Genomic DNA, 16,865 nt, shown 5'->3' with positions numbered 1-16,865 from the left:
CCTCGCACACTCATGGGCTCACACAATCGTCCGGCCTGCAGCCAGGATACACACCCACGAGATCACTGCACATGGCTGCACACGGCTGCACACACACTGCACATACACTGCATACACACTACACGCAGCTGCACATGCCTGCACACGCACCGCACACGGCTGCACACACACCCACCTACAGCAGCCCTAGGGCTCCGTGCCCCCTCCAGGTCCACTTCGGGTCGGTTCCCGTCCTCGGAGGCCCCAAAGCTGCCCGACAGCCTGAGACTCTCTCTGCTCACCACCCTTCCTCCTTGAGGGCCCAGCTGGTCCCCCCCATGCTCAGCCTGAGGTGGGGAGCATCCTGGGTGTGGGAAAAGCCCTCCCCTCGCCTGCCAGAGCCTGGAATGCGCTGACCAGCGCCGGCCTAATCCTTGCTGTATGCCCCATGGGGTGGCTGAGCCGGTGGGGGCAGGCGGCGGGGGCCAGGGTGGGCTGGGGGACAGGCCCTGCAGCACCAGGTGGTCAGACGGGACCCGGGAAGCCAGGGCAGGGGTCGGCAGCCAAGCCTCCCCTCCTAAGCCTGCCCTTGGCCGGATGGGAGGGTTCGAGTCCCTGGAGGGGCCCGTGATCCTGGAGGAAGAGCCGGGCCAGGGTCCCTGCCTGGACCTTGCCGTCCCAGTGAGAAAGGAGTGGCTGCTTTCCTGGATCCTGAAGGAGTGAAGTGGGTGAGAGTCAGGCAGGAGAGGGCTTGGGTGAGCAGGGGCAGGTGACCCATCTCCCTTGTGCCTGCACAGAGAACCAGCTGGAAGGGAGAGGCCCGAGGGGTAGGGAGATATGGGCTGGGAAAGGCCCAGAGACCTTGCCAAGTCACCCGGGGGTGGGACCCGGCATTCCCCACCCCCAGCCCCCCAGGCGCTCCCCACCCCCAGCCCCCCCCCGGCGCTCCCCACCCCCAGGCCCTCGCTGCGCTCACCACCCCCAGCCCCCCTGGCGCTCCCCACCCCCAGCCCCCCGGCACTTCCCACCCCTAGCCCCCCATCTTTATCCCCAGGCTCCCCGCGCCCTCCCACAGTGGCTGGGAGCAGATGGCAGTGCAGGTGGGTGAGACCCTGGACCTGGAGAAGGAGAACGGGGCAGGGCTGGGGGCTCCCTGAGCCACCCGTGCTCTCTCTGCACAGAGATGGGGTGTGGGCTCTGGCCTCTCATCAGATCTCAGGGCTGAGAGGGCGTCAGGGTGAAGGTCCCCCCCGAGCTGGCCTGCTGGGCAGGCGTGTCCCTCCCACCCCAGCCCTGGTCACCCTGTCACAAAGACACCAGATGAACAGAGCCTTAGCCTATGTCTGGCATTGGGTTGGGGGCAGGCTGGGTGGGCAGGGACCTTCCTGAACAGATGGGATGGGGTGGGGGTGGGGGTGGGAGGGAGGAGGCTGCAGCTCCGTGAGGCTGGTCCCCCTGTCTCTTCCACTCAGTCTAAAGCCTTCTGTGCGGGCGGCCTGGCCCCCGGCTGGAACCTGCTGGTCCAGACATGCTGACTCTGGAGAGGACAGGTCAGCGGCACCGCCCTCCCCTCCCTGGGCCTTAGGCTGGGTGGCTGGCCCAGCTCTTTGCAGCTCTTGACCTGCACCATGTCCACCTCAGGTTCGAGACTAACTTCTTGTTGGAGACGGGGGACATTGCCTTCCACATCAAGCCCCGGTTCTCCAGCGCCACCGTGGTGGGCAATGCCTTCCAGGGCGGCCGCTGGGGCCCGGAGCAGGTGTCTAGCATCTTCCCGCTGGCCCCGGGGGAGCCCTTTGAGGTGACAGGGGCCCGGGTGGGGCCTGGGCCAGGCAGGGGAGGCCCGTGGGGGAACAGGGGGCCAGTGGGCAGGGGGTTCACGGTGGATGCTTACAGGTCAGTGGGCCAGGGCAGGGTCTGGGTGGGCCTCCCTGGCCTCAGTTTCCCTACGTGTGCAGTGTGTACCCACCACCCTGGCTACCAGCCACCCCATCTTGGGAGAAAGGAGGGGACTTTGGGCTGGGGGCTCCAAGCCAAGGGACCCCCAGGGCCTGCCAGGCTGTGCTTCCTGGAGACGGCCGGCAGGCACATCACCGTTAGAAGCGGGACCAGACCCCAGGCCCTGGGGGCTGGCACTGAGGTCACTGGCCCCAGCCTGCCCAGATAGAGGTCAGCTGGGACGCGGAGCACTTCCACGTCTACGCCCCGGGGCACAAGGTGCTGCAGTTCCCACGCCGTCAGAGGCCGCTGGGCGCCATCACCAGGGTGCGTGTGCTGAGTGACCACGGCCTGGCCCAGGTGGAGCTGGCCAAGAGGGGCCTGAGCTGGGGGTAAAGTCCCTGCCTCCATCCAGGGCCCTGCCCATTCCTGCCCCACACTGCCCACCCCAGCAGGGACTTTGCTTCTCACCCTGATCCAGGGACCCTCCTCCGCCTGGGGAGGGGTTGTCTGCCTGGCGTCCCACCCTGCTCTTCTCCCTGCCAGCCCTGCACATCCGGCCACGGGAGCAGGGCCACGGTCCACCTCCCACCCTGGTCTGTGCATGGGCAGGGCAGGAGCTAGGGGCGTGCCTTGGATGTTTGCAGGGACCAGGGCTACTGAGTGGCACCTGCAGCCCCAGGAGCCAGCCTCGGCTTGTCCCATGTCCAGGGTACCTGGAGTCCCACCCTGGGGCAGCTGGGTGAGGGGGTCTGTGGTCCTGTGTGCTCCTCGCAGCTCCACCTTCAATAAACTCTGAGAAGGCTGCAGGCATTTGGCTGCTAGGGGGTGGCAGGGGGAGGCTCAGGTGGGGCCGGCGCTACACAGCCCTGGAAGCTGGGGGCTGGGGGACCCTGAGACCGACACTCCAGAGACGACCCAACCCCCTCACTTTGTCCCCAGGAGGCTGAAGCTCTTGTGTACTACCGCCGGGATGGACCGGGGAGGGGTATCGGATGGCATCCTGTGTGGGGACGGCACCTGCCATGGGCCAGAAGGTCCCATCGGGGCCCAGGGGACTGAAAGGCAGGGGCAGGCGTGGCCTGGGCCAGTCCCCACCCAGGACCACCGGGCTCAGGCTCTTGCCACGGCTCAGCCCTGGTGGGGAGGGTCAGCCCTGGGGCACTCATGTCCTGCCTGGTCCAAGCCATCTCCTCAGAGGCCCCAAGGCTTCCTTCTCCCCCTACTTCCTGCAGGGGCCTTTCCTGTTTCTCCTGTCCCACCTGGAGGGAGACATGAGCCTGTCCCAGCAGCCTCGTGTGTGTGTGGTGGTGAGAGCCAGGCTGGTGTGTGGTGGGAGCAGGAAGGCCCCGGAGGCCTCATACGGGGACATGAGCACTGTGAAGAGAGTCCCCCAGGCCTGCCCCTCCTGGCTGCGTGACCATCCACAAATCCCCCCAGCCAGCCTCAGGTTCCACACCTATACAATGGGAGTTGTGGCTCCTGCCTCCTGTATGCGAAGGGCTCAGCCTTCGAAGAGCTGAAGAGCCCCGGGGTGGGAAGGTGACTTCAGGGGCGCACACAATGAGATTTCCTAATTGCATGTTAATTCTACTACAATTACCAACACCGGGCCTCTCTTCATCTCTATCTCTACCTATCATCAATATCTATCATTATCATGTATATATCATCTATATCCGTCATCATTGTCATCAACATCAATCATCTATCTATCTATCTATTCATCTATGTGACCACCTACCAATCTATTATTTATCCACATGAAACTAGTGACGTCACAGCTTAGGATGAAACTCAACAGGTATTTAGCCTTAACAAGTGAGTTATTAAAGGAAAGTATTAGGCCAGGTGCATGCCTGTAATCCCAGAACTTTGGGAGGCCATGGCAAGGGGATCTCTTGAGACCCCAGGAGTTGGAGACCCGCTTGGGGAATACAGCAAGTCCCCATCTCTACAAAAAATACAAAAATTGGCCAGGTGTAGTGGCTCATGCCTATAATCCCAGCACTTTGGGAGGCCGAGGCGGGTGGATCACCTGAGGTCGGGAGTTTGAGACCAGCCTGACCAACATGGAGAAACCCCATCTCTACTAAAAATACAAAATTAGCCGGGCATGGTGGCGCACACCTGTAATCCCAGCTACTCGGGAGGCTGAGGCAGGAGAATCGCTTAAACCCGGGAGGCGGAGGTTGCGGTGAGCCGAGATCATGCCATTGCACTCCAGCCTGGGCGACAAGAGCAAAACTCCAACTCAAAAAAAATTTTTTTTTTTAATTAACCAGATATGGTGGCTCACACCTGTGGTCCTACCTGCTCAGGAGGCTGAGGCAGCAGGACTGCTGAGCCCAGGAGGTGGAGCAATTATCGTGCCACTGCTCTCCAGCCTGAACAGAGAGAGGCCCCTGTCTCGAATGAATGAATGAATGAATTGATGAATAAAAGTATTAGGTCTGCAGTGGCACAGACAGGAGAGCAGAGACGGGAAGCTGGACTTGGGAACGGCTGCCTGGGTTTGAGCCTCAGCTCTGCCACTCTCTGTGCGCGGCAAGGCCCTGAGCTCTGGGGACCTCTGTGAAATAGGAAAATGAGTGCCTTCAGCATATCTTTCTGCCTCAATGAGTTACTTCAGATGACAGCATGCCTAGACAATGGCTGGCACTTGATTTTTTTTTTTTTTTTGAAATGGAGTCTGGCTCTGTCACCCAGGCTGGAGTGCAGTGGTGCGATCTCGGCTCACTGCAACCTCTGCCTCCCGGGTTCACGCCATTCTCCTGCCTCAGCCTCCCGAGTAGCTGGGACTACAGGCGCCCGCCACCACGCCCGGCTAATTTTTTTATATTTTTAGTAGAGACAGGGTTTCACCATGTTAGCCAGGATGGTCTCAATCTCCTGACCTTGTGATCCGCCCGCCTCGGCCTCCCAAAGTGCTGGGACTACAGGCATGAACCACCGTGCCCAGTCTTTTTTTTTTTTTTTTTTTAGACAGTCTCACTCTGTTGCCCAGGCTGGAGTGCAGTGGTGCAATCTTGGCTCACAGCAGCCTCTGCCTCCCAGGTTCAAGCGATTCTCCTCCCTCAGCCTCCCGAGTAGCTGAGATTACAGGCACCCATCACCACTCCCGGCTAATTTTGTATTTTTAGGAGATATGGGGTTTCTCCATGTTGGCCAGGCTGGTCTCGAACTCTTGACCTCAGGTGATCCGCCCGCCTCAGCCTCCCAAATTGCTGGGATTACAGGTGTGAGCCACCACCCCTCACTAATTTCTTTCTTTTTTTTTTTTTTTTTTTGAGACAGAGTCCTGCTCTGTTGCCCAGGCTGGAGTGCAGTAGCACAATCTTGGCTCACTGCAACCTCCACCTCCCAGGTTCAAGCAATTCTCGTGCCTCAGCCACCTGAGTAGCTGGGATTATAGGTGTGCGCCACCACACCCGGCTAATTTTTAAATTTTTTGTAGAGACGGGGTTTCACCCTGTTGGCCAGGCTGGCCTCGAACTCCTAATCTCAGGTGATCTGCCCACCTTGGCCTCCCAAAGTGCTGGGATTACAGGCATGAGCCACCGCACCCGGCCTGGCACTTGTTATAATGCTACTGTATAATTCCCACAGGTCTTGCCTCCTAAGGTTTTATAAATGGGGAAACTGAGGCTGGGGTGGGGGCAGGAAGTCAGCAGAAGGGTGGGGCCCGGAGAGAGGAGGGCCCAGCAACCCCCGCTGCCCTCCAGCGCTGGGGAGGCATCTGAGGGCAGACCACGGCGCCCCCACTCCAGGTGACACAATGGCGGCCCAGTCTCCAGCTGTGCGGCTTCCTTCCTGTCTCCACTCACTTCCCCGCCTGCATCCACAGCCCAGCTGGCAGGAGCCCCTTCCTGCTGCCTCTTCGCCTCTTCGAGAGGCCTGGCCTTTGTGTCCACCGGGAGGGGCTGGGGACAGCTGGGAGACATGCACTGACAAGCCCTGGCCCTGGGCGGGACTGGGGCGTGGGGAAGTGGGGACCCACACAGCGGGACCTGGATCTGTGGTCAGGCCTGCCTGCTCCTGGTCCTGGCGGCTCTGAGCCCAGCAGGGAAGATGTCCGGCTTGGCCTGCCAGGCCCTTGCCTTGAGACCCAAGCTGCCTGCTCACCCTCTCTGGGCCTCAGTTTCCCTGCAAACAAAAGCATCCCTCCCCGCAAAGCTCTGCCTCCCCAACAGCCATGCAAGGTGAGAGTGTGCAAAAGTGTGAGATGACAGGCTCTTTTCTTATTGTGGGGTGGCTGAGGCTGGGGACGACCCGGGGACCAGGCCTGCACCTTCTCCCAAGAACTTGGCAAGGTGTGGAGTGTGAGGCTCATTTTACAGATGTACAAACAGGCTCGGGGAGACTGAGTGACTCACTCAGGGTTGCTCAGCAAGTGAGAGTTGGAGCTGGCCCTTCTCTCCACTCCAGTTTGCAAACCAGACCACAGGGGCCCCAGACCCTGAAGCAATGTTGATCCTCAGTCTCCCCATCCATAAAATGGGGTGCAGGGAGCTATGGTCTCCACGCATCCTGCTGGAGGAGCTGCTGCCCTTCCTATCACACCTTCCATGGCTCCCACCGCCCTCAGCACAAAGCGCAGCTTCCTGTCTGATCTGGCCTCAGCCCAGAGCTGCAGCCCCAGTGGCCCATTCCCCCACCTGCCCCTTCAGCTTAGAAGACACCTCCTCTGGGAAGCCTTCCCTCATCTCCTGCTGGGCTCTTGCAGCCCTGGCTTTCATTGAGGCCCTTCCCTCCCATCACACTGCCTCATCTGGATGCCAGGGACCAGGTCCTACCCCAGCCCCCAGGCTGGCCCAGAGCACATTCCACTTGAACTCTTTTTAGGACAGCCAGCTCACTACCTGCCCAGAGCAGCCCATCGCTCTGCTGACCAGAAGCAAATTCCAGAGCTGACTTAAATCTGCTCCTCCCCTGTGTCATGGCAGAGGCCCCTTAGAAAGTGCCCACACACTCCTTGACGCCTCCAGAGACCGAAAGCCATCAGGAGGGTGTTGTTTCCAGCTAAAGCGGCTGCGGAAGGTCGAGCAGGGCAGCCCCTGCCCCCGGCGAGCTAAGCCGCGTCTCTGGGAGAACCTGTCTCCCCTTCAGTTCTCTGTCTGGAGTTGGGGTGAGATTCAGGCAGATGCCCTGGGCTGGGCCTGTCCAGGGAAACACAGCTGCCCGGGTAAGGAGGCTGCAGCCCCTGGAGGGTCAGGTCCACAGGCCTCCTAATGACACGTGCTGGCCAAAAGCTCCAGGCTCTCTGCGGGTTCAAGGAGCGACTCAAACGCTCACAGGGCCAGGAGGGCAAACGTGCCTAAGTGAGGCAGGCGGGCACAGGGCAATAGGGGTTGGTGGGGTCTGTGCCTAACAGAAACACACACTGCCCCCACCCCCATCCTGCCCAGCTCCTTCCAACCATGCACAGGGACCTGTGGACCCAGAGCAGGCAGATCTTCTGAATTTAAAACATCTGAGGTTCAAGTGCTGTCTGCTATCTCTGTTTTGAAACACCTGCCACTATGGTGAGACTTAAAGAAGGTGTCGGCTGCAGGCAAAGCTGCCCGCAGAAGTGCCTGGCCTGAAACTTCTGCTTGCTTTCTTTTCTCCTTCTCTCCCCTCCCCTCTCTTCCCTTTTTTCCTTCGTTCTTTCCTTCCTTCCTTCCTTCTCTTTCTTTTCTCTCTCTCTCTCTTTCTTTCCTTCTTTCTTTCTTCTTTCCCTTCCTCCCTCTCTCCCTGCCCTCTTTCTTTCTTTCCTTCTTTCTTTCTTTTCTTTCTTTCTTCTTGAGACACAGTCTTGCTCTGTCACCCAGGCTGGAGTGCAGTGGCGCAATCTCAGCTCACTACAACTTCCGCCTCCCAGGTTCAAGTAATTCTCCTGCCTCAGCCTCCTGAGTAGCCAGGATTACAGGCGCCCGCCACCATGCCCGGCTAATTTTTGTATTTTTATTAGAGACAGGGTCTTACTATGTTGGCCAGGCTGGTCTCAAACTCCTGACCTCAGGTGATCCACCCACCTTGGCCTCCCAAAGTGCTGGGATTACAGGCATGAGCCACCACGCCCAGCTAATTTTTGTTTTTAGTAGAGACAGGATTTCACCATGTTGCCCAGGCTGGTCTTGAGCTCCTGGACTCAAGTGATCCACCCTCCTCAGCCTCCCAAAGTGCTGGGATTACAGGCATGAGCCACCGCGCCCAGCCGAAACCTCTGCTTTAAAACCAACTTCTCCCCTGTTCTGGCCTCTGCTCTGTTCCTCCCTCTCCACCAGGACAGAGGTTGGTGGTCTCCCCAGGGTGGGGGGATGCCCTGCTGACCCCTCCCCACGGGAGCCCTCTCAGGGCCCCGTGAGGAACAGACCGGCCAGCAGAGGGCACTCCCGACATGGCCTCAACCCAAAGCCAGGCTGCAAAGCTCCTTTACCAGCATGGGGCAGGTGGACCCGCATTCCCAGCTCAGGGCAGGTGGACCCGCATTCCCAGCTCGGGGCAGGTGGACCCGCATTCCCAGCTCGGGGCAGGCGGACCCGCATTCCTGAACCCACAGTTTTGGTTTCCACAAGAGGACAGCCTGGGCCTGAGTCCAGGGGCTGAGAGGAGGAGAACCAGGGAGGGGAGCTGGGCCAGCCTGTCCCGTTTGCTGCAGAGCCCAGGGCCCAGCTCCGAGCTGAATGGTGGGAGAAGAAATCTTGCGTGGACCTGAGTGAATCACAGTCTCAGTTTCCCCTTCTGTAAGATGGGTGGCTGTGAGGAGGGGCACGTACAGGGCCGGGCAAGTGCAGTAGGATATGGTCCACGTGGGTCCACCTGCCTCCATCCCCACCAAGGAAGTGAGTGGTCCACCAGCCCCAGGAAGTCTCAGCCTGGCCTGGTGCAGCTGCCAGTGCCCCCCACGCCCCCATCGCGGCCGGGACTCCTGTGCCTCACTCACCTGCTTCCTGCAGGTTCAGTGACAGCTGTCCTGCCTCTCTCTGTGGCCAATGTCAGTGCAGGGATGACGCGGATTTTCCTGCAGCTCAGCCAGCCTGGGCTCCTGGGAGGCCGACATGGGCTCAGCACCACCCAGGCAGGGCTGGGGACCCACCAGGGCCATATGTGTAGGGGGTGACCATGAAGCCCCAGGGTGGTTCCTCCCTTCTGAGAGCAGAGGGTGGGGCCAGGTGCGGTGGATGTGCCTGTAGTCCCAGCACCTTGGAGGGCCGAGGCATGAGGATCACTTGAGGTCAGGAGTTCAAGACCAGCCTGGCCAACATGGTGAAACCATGTCTCTACTAAAAATACAAAAAAATTAGCCAGGCATGGTGGCACACGTCTGTAATCCCAGCTACTCAGGAGGCTGAGGCAGGAGATTCGCTTGAACCCGGGAGGCGGAGGTTGCAGTGAGCCAAGATTGTGCCATTGCACTCCAGCCTGGGTGACAGAGCGAGACTCCATCTCAAAAAACAACAACAAACAACAATAAAAAGGCAAGGGCAGAACAAGGCCAAGACCCGTCTGCTGCCAAGGCCTGCCTCACTGGTGGGACAGAGAAGAGACGTGCAAATGCTTGACTGCTGACTGACTGCCTCTGGAAGGATTTGGAAAACCTGGCTTCAGAGGCTGCCCCTGAATAGGGGACCAAGAGCTGGGGGTGCTATGGTAGGCCAGGGTGCACTTTTAAAATCCGCAAACATTTTCCCCAACATTTTATTATGAAAATTTTCAAACACATAGAAAAGTTGAAATAGGCCAGGTACAGTGGCCCACACCTGTAATCCCAGCACTTTGGGAGGCCGAGGTGGGAGGATTGCTTGAGCCCAGGAGTTCAAGACCAACCTGGGCAACATGGCGAGACCTCGTCTCTATAAAAATAAAAATAAAAAAATTAGCTGGGCATGGTGGCATGTGCCTATAGTTCCAGCTACCTGGGAGGCTGAGGCGGGAGGACGGAGGCAGCAGTGAGCTGTTAACTGCCCTGCTGCACTCCAGCCTGGGTGACAGAGCAAGACCCTGTCTCAAAAGAAAAGAAAAGTTGAAATATTTTTCAGCCAGCACCCACATACCCACCCCCTGGATTCAACGTGAAGGTTTTACTCCAGTTGCCCCACACATTACCTACCTATCTTGGGTTTCATGCATTTCTTTTTTTTTTTTTTTTTTTTTTTAATTTATGACAGTTTTGCTCTTGTCACCCAGGCTAGAGTGCAGTGGTGCAATCTCAGCTCACTGCACCTCCGCCTCCTGGGTTCAAGCAATTCTCCTGCCTTAGCCTCCCAAGTAGCTGGGATTACAGGTGCACGCCACCAAGCCCAGCTAATTTTTTTTTTTTTTTTTTTTTTTTTGTATTGTTAGTAGAGACAGGTTTTCACCATGTTGGCCAGGCTGGTCTCGAACTCCTGATCTCAGGTGATCTGCCCGCCTCGGCCTCCCAAATTGCTGGGATTACAGGCATGAGCCAATATTCATTGCATTTTTCCATGTGTACCTACAATACTGTGAAACTTTGTTACATTGTAGGCTCATTTAAGAAATCACAAAAAAAGAAAAAGAAATCATCTGAGTTTCCGTTTGGGATGATGAAAAAGTTTTGGTAATGGGGTGATGGTTGCACAATATCGTGAACGTAATCAATGCCACTGAATTGTACGCTTAAAAATGGTTACAGTGGCAAATTGTTCATTACATGTATTATTTTTTTATTTGTAGAGACAGAGTCTTGTTCTGTTGCCCACACTGGAGTGCAGTGGCTCAACCACAGCTCACTGCAGCCTTGAATTCCTGGGCTCAAGTGATCCTCCTGCCTCAGCCTTCCAAAGTGCTGGGATTACAGGCATGAGCCACTGTATTCAGCTTGTTATGTGTATTTTACCACACACATACAAGAAAATTTAGGCCAGCCATGGTGGTTCATGCCTGAACTCCCAGCACTTAGGGAGGCAGATGCGGGAGGATCACTTGAGCCCAGGAGTTCAAGACCAGCCGGGGCAACATAGTGAGACCCCATTCTCCACAAAAAGGAAAAAAAATGGCAATACAGCATGCCCAAAATGATGGAATTTTACCTTTAATGAATGAATTGCATGGTATGTGAATTGCATCTCAAAAAATCTGTTTGTCTTTTTTTCTTAAATATCATAGGCAGTGGTGGGCAGGGGTTCTCGCTGCCCGGGAAATGGTCTCGGAGCTGGAGCTGTTCTGTCGGGTGCAGCGGTGGACGCGTGACTCCTTGCATTTTTCAAAACCCATGCAAGTCCACAGCACAAAGAATGAACTTCGCTGTATGCAAATTTTTTTAAATGAGCCAGGATGTCAGGGGAACCCAGGAGGAACGCGGCCTGTGACAATGGACTCTAATTGAATTACAAATGTGTGACATCACTCAGGGAGAGGGAGTGGGGGAGAGGCTGCTCTCAATGATTTTGGACAACACTGTTTTGTCTAGATCCTGAAGCTCAGGACAAAACCAACTGTGTACAAACACTGGACTCTAGTTAGTAGGTTTGGTTCTCCCAGGGGTACATCTTAGCAATTCTGAAACAACGAACACTGGGATTGAACAAATAAGTAAGTTGTGCATCATGGGAGCCAGGCGTCTCCTGGTCAGAACAAGAAGTGAAAAATCAGCACAGATAAACCCATGGGGCTGGGAAGGCTGCGTCTCCACGCACAAGAAAAGACACTGGACCCGCACTTTACACCAGCGGTCCCCAGCCTTTTTAGCACCCAGGACTGGTTTCGTGGAAGACAGTTTTTCCACTGACCAGAGGGTAGATGGTTTTGGGATGATTCAAGCACATCTCATTTATGGTGATGTGCTTTTATTTTTTATTTTATTTCTATTATTATTATCAGTTGAAATGGAGTCTCTCTCTGTCGCCCAGGCTGCAGTGCAGTGGTCTGATCTCGGCTCACTGCAACCTCTGCCTACCCAGGTTCAAGTGATTCTCCTGCCTCAGCCTCCCAAGTCGCTGGGATTACAGGCGCCCACCACCATGCCCAGCTACTTTTTTTGTATTTTTAGTAGAGACAGGGTTTTACCATGTTGGCCAGGCTGGTCTCAAACTCCTGACCTCAAAAGATCCACCTGCCTCGGCTTCCCAAAGTGCTGGGATTACAGGTGTGAGCCACTGCACCAGGCCTCTAATATTATTTCAAACAGAGTCTTGCTCTGTCACCCAGGCTGGAGTGCAGTGGTGCAATCTCAGCTCACTGCGACATCTGCCTCCCAGGTTCAAGCAATTCTCCTGCCTCAGACTCCTGTGTAGCTGGGATTTCAGGCACACACCATGCCCGGCTAATTTTTGTATTTTTAGTAGAGACAGGGTTTCGCCATGTTGGCCAGGCTGGTCTTAAACTCATGAGATCAAGTGATCCTCCTGCCTTGGCCTCCCAAAGTGCTGGGATTATAGGCGTGAGCCACAGGTGCTTGGCCGAGATAAATTAGACCTCATCAAAGTTAAAAACTTTTGTGCATCAAAGGAAACTATCAACCAAGTGAAAAGGCAAGCCACAGAATGGGAGAAAATATTTGCAAATCATATATCTGATATGGGACTAATATACAGAATATATAAAGAACACCTATAACTCAACAGCAACAACAAAAACAACAATCCATGCCTATAATCTCAGCACTTGGGAGGCCGAGGCAAGAGGATCACTTGAGGCCAGGAGTTTGAGACCAACCTGGCCAACATGGTAAAATCTTGTCTCTACTAAACATACAAAAATGGGCCGGGTGTGGTGGCAAGTGCCTGTAGTCCCAGCTACTCCATGGGGCTGAGGCAGAAGAATTGCTTGAATCTGGGAGATGGAGGTTGCAGTGAGTTGAGATCGCGCCACTGCACTCTAGCCTGGGCAGCAAAGCTAGATTCTGTCTCAAACAAACAAACTAACAAAAACAATAACAACAAAAAACAGTGGACAAAAGGCTGGATGTGCTGGCTCACGCCTGTAATCCTAGCTCTTTGGGAGCCCGAGGCAGGCGGCACTTGAGGTCAGGAGTTTGAGACCAGCCTGGCCAACATGGTGAAACCCCGTCTCTACTAAAAATACAAAAATTAGCCAGGCATGATGGTGGGTGCCTATAGTTCCAGCTACTTATGAGGCTGAGGCGAGAAGACCGCTTGTGGCCAGGAGTTAAAGACCAGCCTGAGAAACAGTGAGACCCCCCCACCATCTTAAAAAAAAAAAAAAAAAAAAAAAAAAAAAGAGGTTAAAATGGCAAATCTTCTACTGTGTAGATTTTACCCTAAAATAAAAGTAATCAATACATATTGGAATGATACCTAAGTGTCATGTAGGATCATGGATTCTTTTATTCTTTTTTTAATTTTTTCTTTTTTTCTTTTTTTTTCTTTTGACACAGAGTCTCGCTCTTTCATCCAGGCTGGAGAGCAGTGGCGTGATCTCGGCTCACTGCAACCTCCACCTCCCGGGTTCGCACCATTCTCCTGCCTCAGCCTCCCAAGTAGCTGGGACTACAGGCGCCCGCCACCACGCCCGGTCTCAATTTTTTGTATTTTTAGTAGAGACAGGGTTTCACCGCATTAGCCAGGGTGGTCTTGATCTCCTGACCTCATGATCCGCCTGCCTCAGTCTCCCAAAGTGCTGGGATTACAGGTGTGAGCCACTGTGCCTGGCCTTTTTAATTTTTTTTGAGACAGGGTCTCCCTGTGTCCCCCAGGCTGGAGTTCAGTGGCTCAATCATAACTCACTGCAGCCTTGACCTCCTGGGCTCAAGCAATCCTCCCACCTCAGCCTCCCAAGTAGCTGGGACAACAGGCATGCGCCACCACACCCAGTAAACATTTTTTTTTTTTTTTTGAGACAGAGTCTCGCTCTGTCGCCCAGGCTGGATTGCAGTGGCATGATCTCGGCTCACTGCAAGCTCTGCCTCCCGGGTTCACGCCGTTCTCCTGCCTCAGCCTCCCGAGTAGCTGGGACTACAGGCGCCCGCCGCCACGCCCAGCTAATTTCTTGTATTTTTGATAGAGACGGGGTTTCACCGTGTTAGCCAGGATGGTCTCAATCTCCTGACCTCGTGATCCACCCGCCTCAGCCTCCCAAGTAGCTGGGACCACAGGCATGCGCCACCACACCCAGTAAACATTTTGTTTTTTTTAGAGATGAGGGGGTCTCACTATGTTGCCCAGGCTCGTGTTGAACTCCCAAGCTCCATTGATCCTTCTGCCTCAGCCCCAAAAAGTGTTGGGATTACAAGCATGAGCCACCTTGTCCAGCTCCATTGTAACCATTTCTAAAGTGTATGGTTAGTTCAGTGGCATTAAGCACCTTCACAGTGTTGTGTGACTATCACTACCCTTTATCCACAAAACTTTTCATCTTCCCAAACTGAAACCCATCCCCCATAAACATTCACTCCCCATTCCCTCCCCTGCCCCTGTAACCACCATTCTCCTTTCTGTCTCCATAGATTTGACTGTTCTTATGTAAGTGGACACATACAGAGTTTGCCCCTTTTGGACCGGCTTATTTCACAGAGTATAACGTCCTCAAGGTTCACCCATGTTGTAGCAGTTGTCAGAATTTCCTTCCTTTTTTATGACTGAATAGTATTCCATTGCATGATAGACCACATTTTATTTATTGCAAAGGCCGTGCAGATGCAGAGTAAACATGTCACATCCCCAGGGCATCTGCATCAAAACTAAGAAAAAGCGTTGCTGTAACACTATTAACGAAGCTACAGAATTTATTCCATTTTCTACAGATATTCCACTGATGTCCTTGAATTCTGCATTTCAGAATCCAGCCCACTGGCTGGGTACTGGGGCTCACACCTGTAATCTGCGTGCTATGTATCTCCAGATAAAATATTTAGAAAATAAAATCATCATGGAGGGCCGGGCGCAGTGGCTCACACCTGTAATCCCAGCACTTTGGGAGGCCGAGGCAGGCAGATCACCTGAGGTCAGGAGTTCGAGACCAGCCTGACCAACATAGTGAAACCCTATCTCTACTAACAATACAAAATTAGCCGGGTGTGGTGGCACATGCCTGTAATCCCAGCTACTTGGGAGGCTGAGGCAGAAGAATCACTTGAACCCAGGAGTCGGAGGTTGCAGTGAGCCAAGATTGCACCGTTGCAGTCCAGCCTGGTTGACAGTGAGACTCCATCTCAAAATAAAATAAAATCATCGGCCAGGCGTGGTGGCTCACGCCTGTAATCCCGACACTTTGGGAGGCCGAGGCGGGTGGATCATGAGGTCAGGAGATCAAGACCATCCTGGCTAACACAGTGAAACCCCGTCTCTACTAAAAATATAAAAAATTAGCCAGGCGTGGTGGCGAGTGCCTGTAGTCCCAGGTACTCAGGACGCTGAGGCAGGAGAATGGTGTGAACCCAGGAGGCGGAGCTTGCAGTGAGCCGAGATCTCGCCACTGCACTCCAGCCTGGGCGACAGAGCGAGACTCCGTCTCAAAAATAAATAAATAAATAAATAAAATCATCATGGAGAGGCAGAGGCCCCGTGCTTGGTCCAGCGTCCAGGCACACATGTTCTGGACTGTGCCTGCAGATGAGTGTCCCAGTGGGGGCCACACTCCTTCCACATGGGGACGGTGGGAAACTTCCCTTGCTCTGCCTCAGTTTCCTCTTCTGCAAAATGGAGCAACAACAGTCTCTATAAGCCGGGGCCTGTGGGAGACTGGGGCTGTGCGGAGGATGAAGTTTAATGCGTAGACCTGGGGCTGGGGCACGGCCTCAGCAGTAGCCAGGGGCATCCCATGTACCCAGACGTTGGCCCAGCTCCCGCTCCCTGACAGGTCTCTGTGCCCCTCACCCACCGTGTCATTTCTGCATCTGTCTGGGTCTGCTCTCTGTGGGCACTGGCTGGCCGGAGCTGTCTTTTCAGGACGAGGCAGTGCGTCCGCTCGCCCAGCAAGGCACAGGCGAGGCACCCGAGCCCCAGAGGTGAGAAGACCCCAGAAGTGAGAAGAGGAGCAGGGCTGGGCTGGGGTCCCAGGGGACAGGGGCTGGGGCACGGGGGGACCATGGTGTCTTAGGACAGGGAGGGACCGAGGGAACCAGCAGTTGGGGCGCGGTCGTGGCCTCCACACCACACCTGGGGAAGGGGCCAGATTGGGACAGGAGTGGCCTAGGGGAGGGGGAGTTGGGGCCTTCTTGTCTTGCGGGTACTTGAAGGAGGACCGTGCTCTCTCTGGGGCTGGGAAATGAGAGTCCCTTTCCCTTGCCATCACCCGGCTTGGGTGAGACCCAAAGGCCTCCCCTCTCAAATTCCCTAGCCCCTGGACTGCCAAGCACAGGTAGAGGGACAAAAAGGGCAGCCTTGGCCCACCAGGGACATTGCCCGAGGGAACCCAGTGCCCAGAGTACGGTGCAGCCCCCATCTCGCTGCCCCTGCCAGCTCTCCTCCCCCTGGCCACAGTGCCTGGCCTCCTTACTCTTTTTTATTAAACAAGGTCTTGAGTTTGCAAACATGGGTTTTGCAACCACAATTTTTGGGGGACTCTAACCCCACAGCTGGGGAGGGTTAGTCACTCTGTGCCCTGGCAGAGACCTCACACTCATGCCCATTTCCCGCCAGTCACGGAGGGATTGGGGGAACTGGGGGTGGGCAAGCCAGTGGCCAGATGGAGCCTCGTCCAGGCTGAGAGGCTGGAGTGGACCCGCTGTGCTCTGGCCAACTGCCTGGAACATCCCAGAACTTGGAGACGGGGATCACCTCCTTCCAGGGGCACACCAGGCCCTGTCCTTACAGTGGGCACAGGGGGCTGGGGTGTTAAAGAAGGTGCTGCCAACGGGCACAGCGACCAGCTGGGGCTCCCACCCAGACACCACTGCGAATTCAGGACCCCAGAAACAGCTGGGCTGCCCTCTCCTCAACCCCAGACCCTCTCTCCGGCCAGCAGCCGCCGCTATGTGGTGGGCAGTGCCCTCCCGCCCGCCAGCCATTCAGAGCCCATCCCCGGGCCCAGTTCCAGCCCCG

General features: G+C 55.7%; 1 protein-coding gene across 1 annotated transcript; it reads left to right on the top strand.

Annotated features, from left to right (window-relative positions):
• Nucleotides 1-576: 576 nt before the first annotated feature.
• GRIFIN (galectin-related inter-fiber protein) lies at nt 577-14,844 on the top strand. Its single transcript, XM_063606154.1, is given in 6 exon segments — nt 577-660; nt 1,034-1,083; nt 1,235-1,504; nt 1,506-1,529; nt 1,621-1,780; nt 2,143-14,844. Coding segments are annotated over 6 exon segments (759 nt in total). The 3' UTR covers nt 2,314-14,844.
• The last annotated feature ends 2,021 nt before the right edge of the window (nt 14,845-16,865 follow it).

This window comes from Pan paniscus, chromosome 6 (genome assembly GCF_029289425.2).
Source record: "Pan paniscus chromosome 6, NHGRI_mPanPan1-v2.0_pri, whole genome shotgun sequence".
Lineage (NCBI taxonomy): Eukaryota > Metazoa > Chordata > Mammalia > Primates > Hominidae > Pan > Pan paniscus.
Note: the sequence above shows the minus strand (reverse complement) of the source record. Positions and strands in the feature narration are given on the sequence as shown.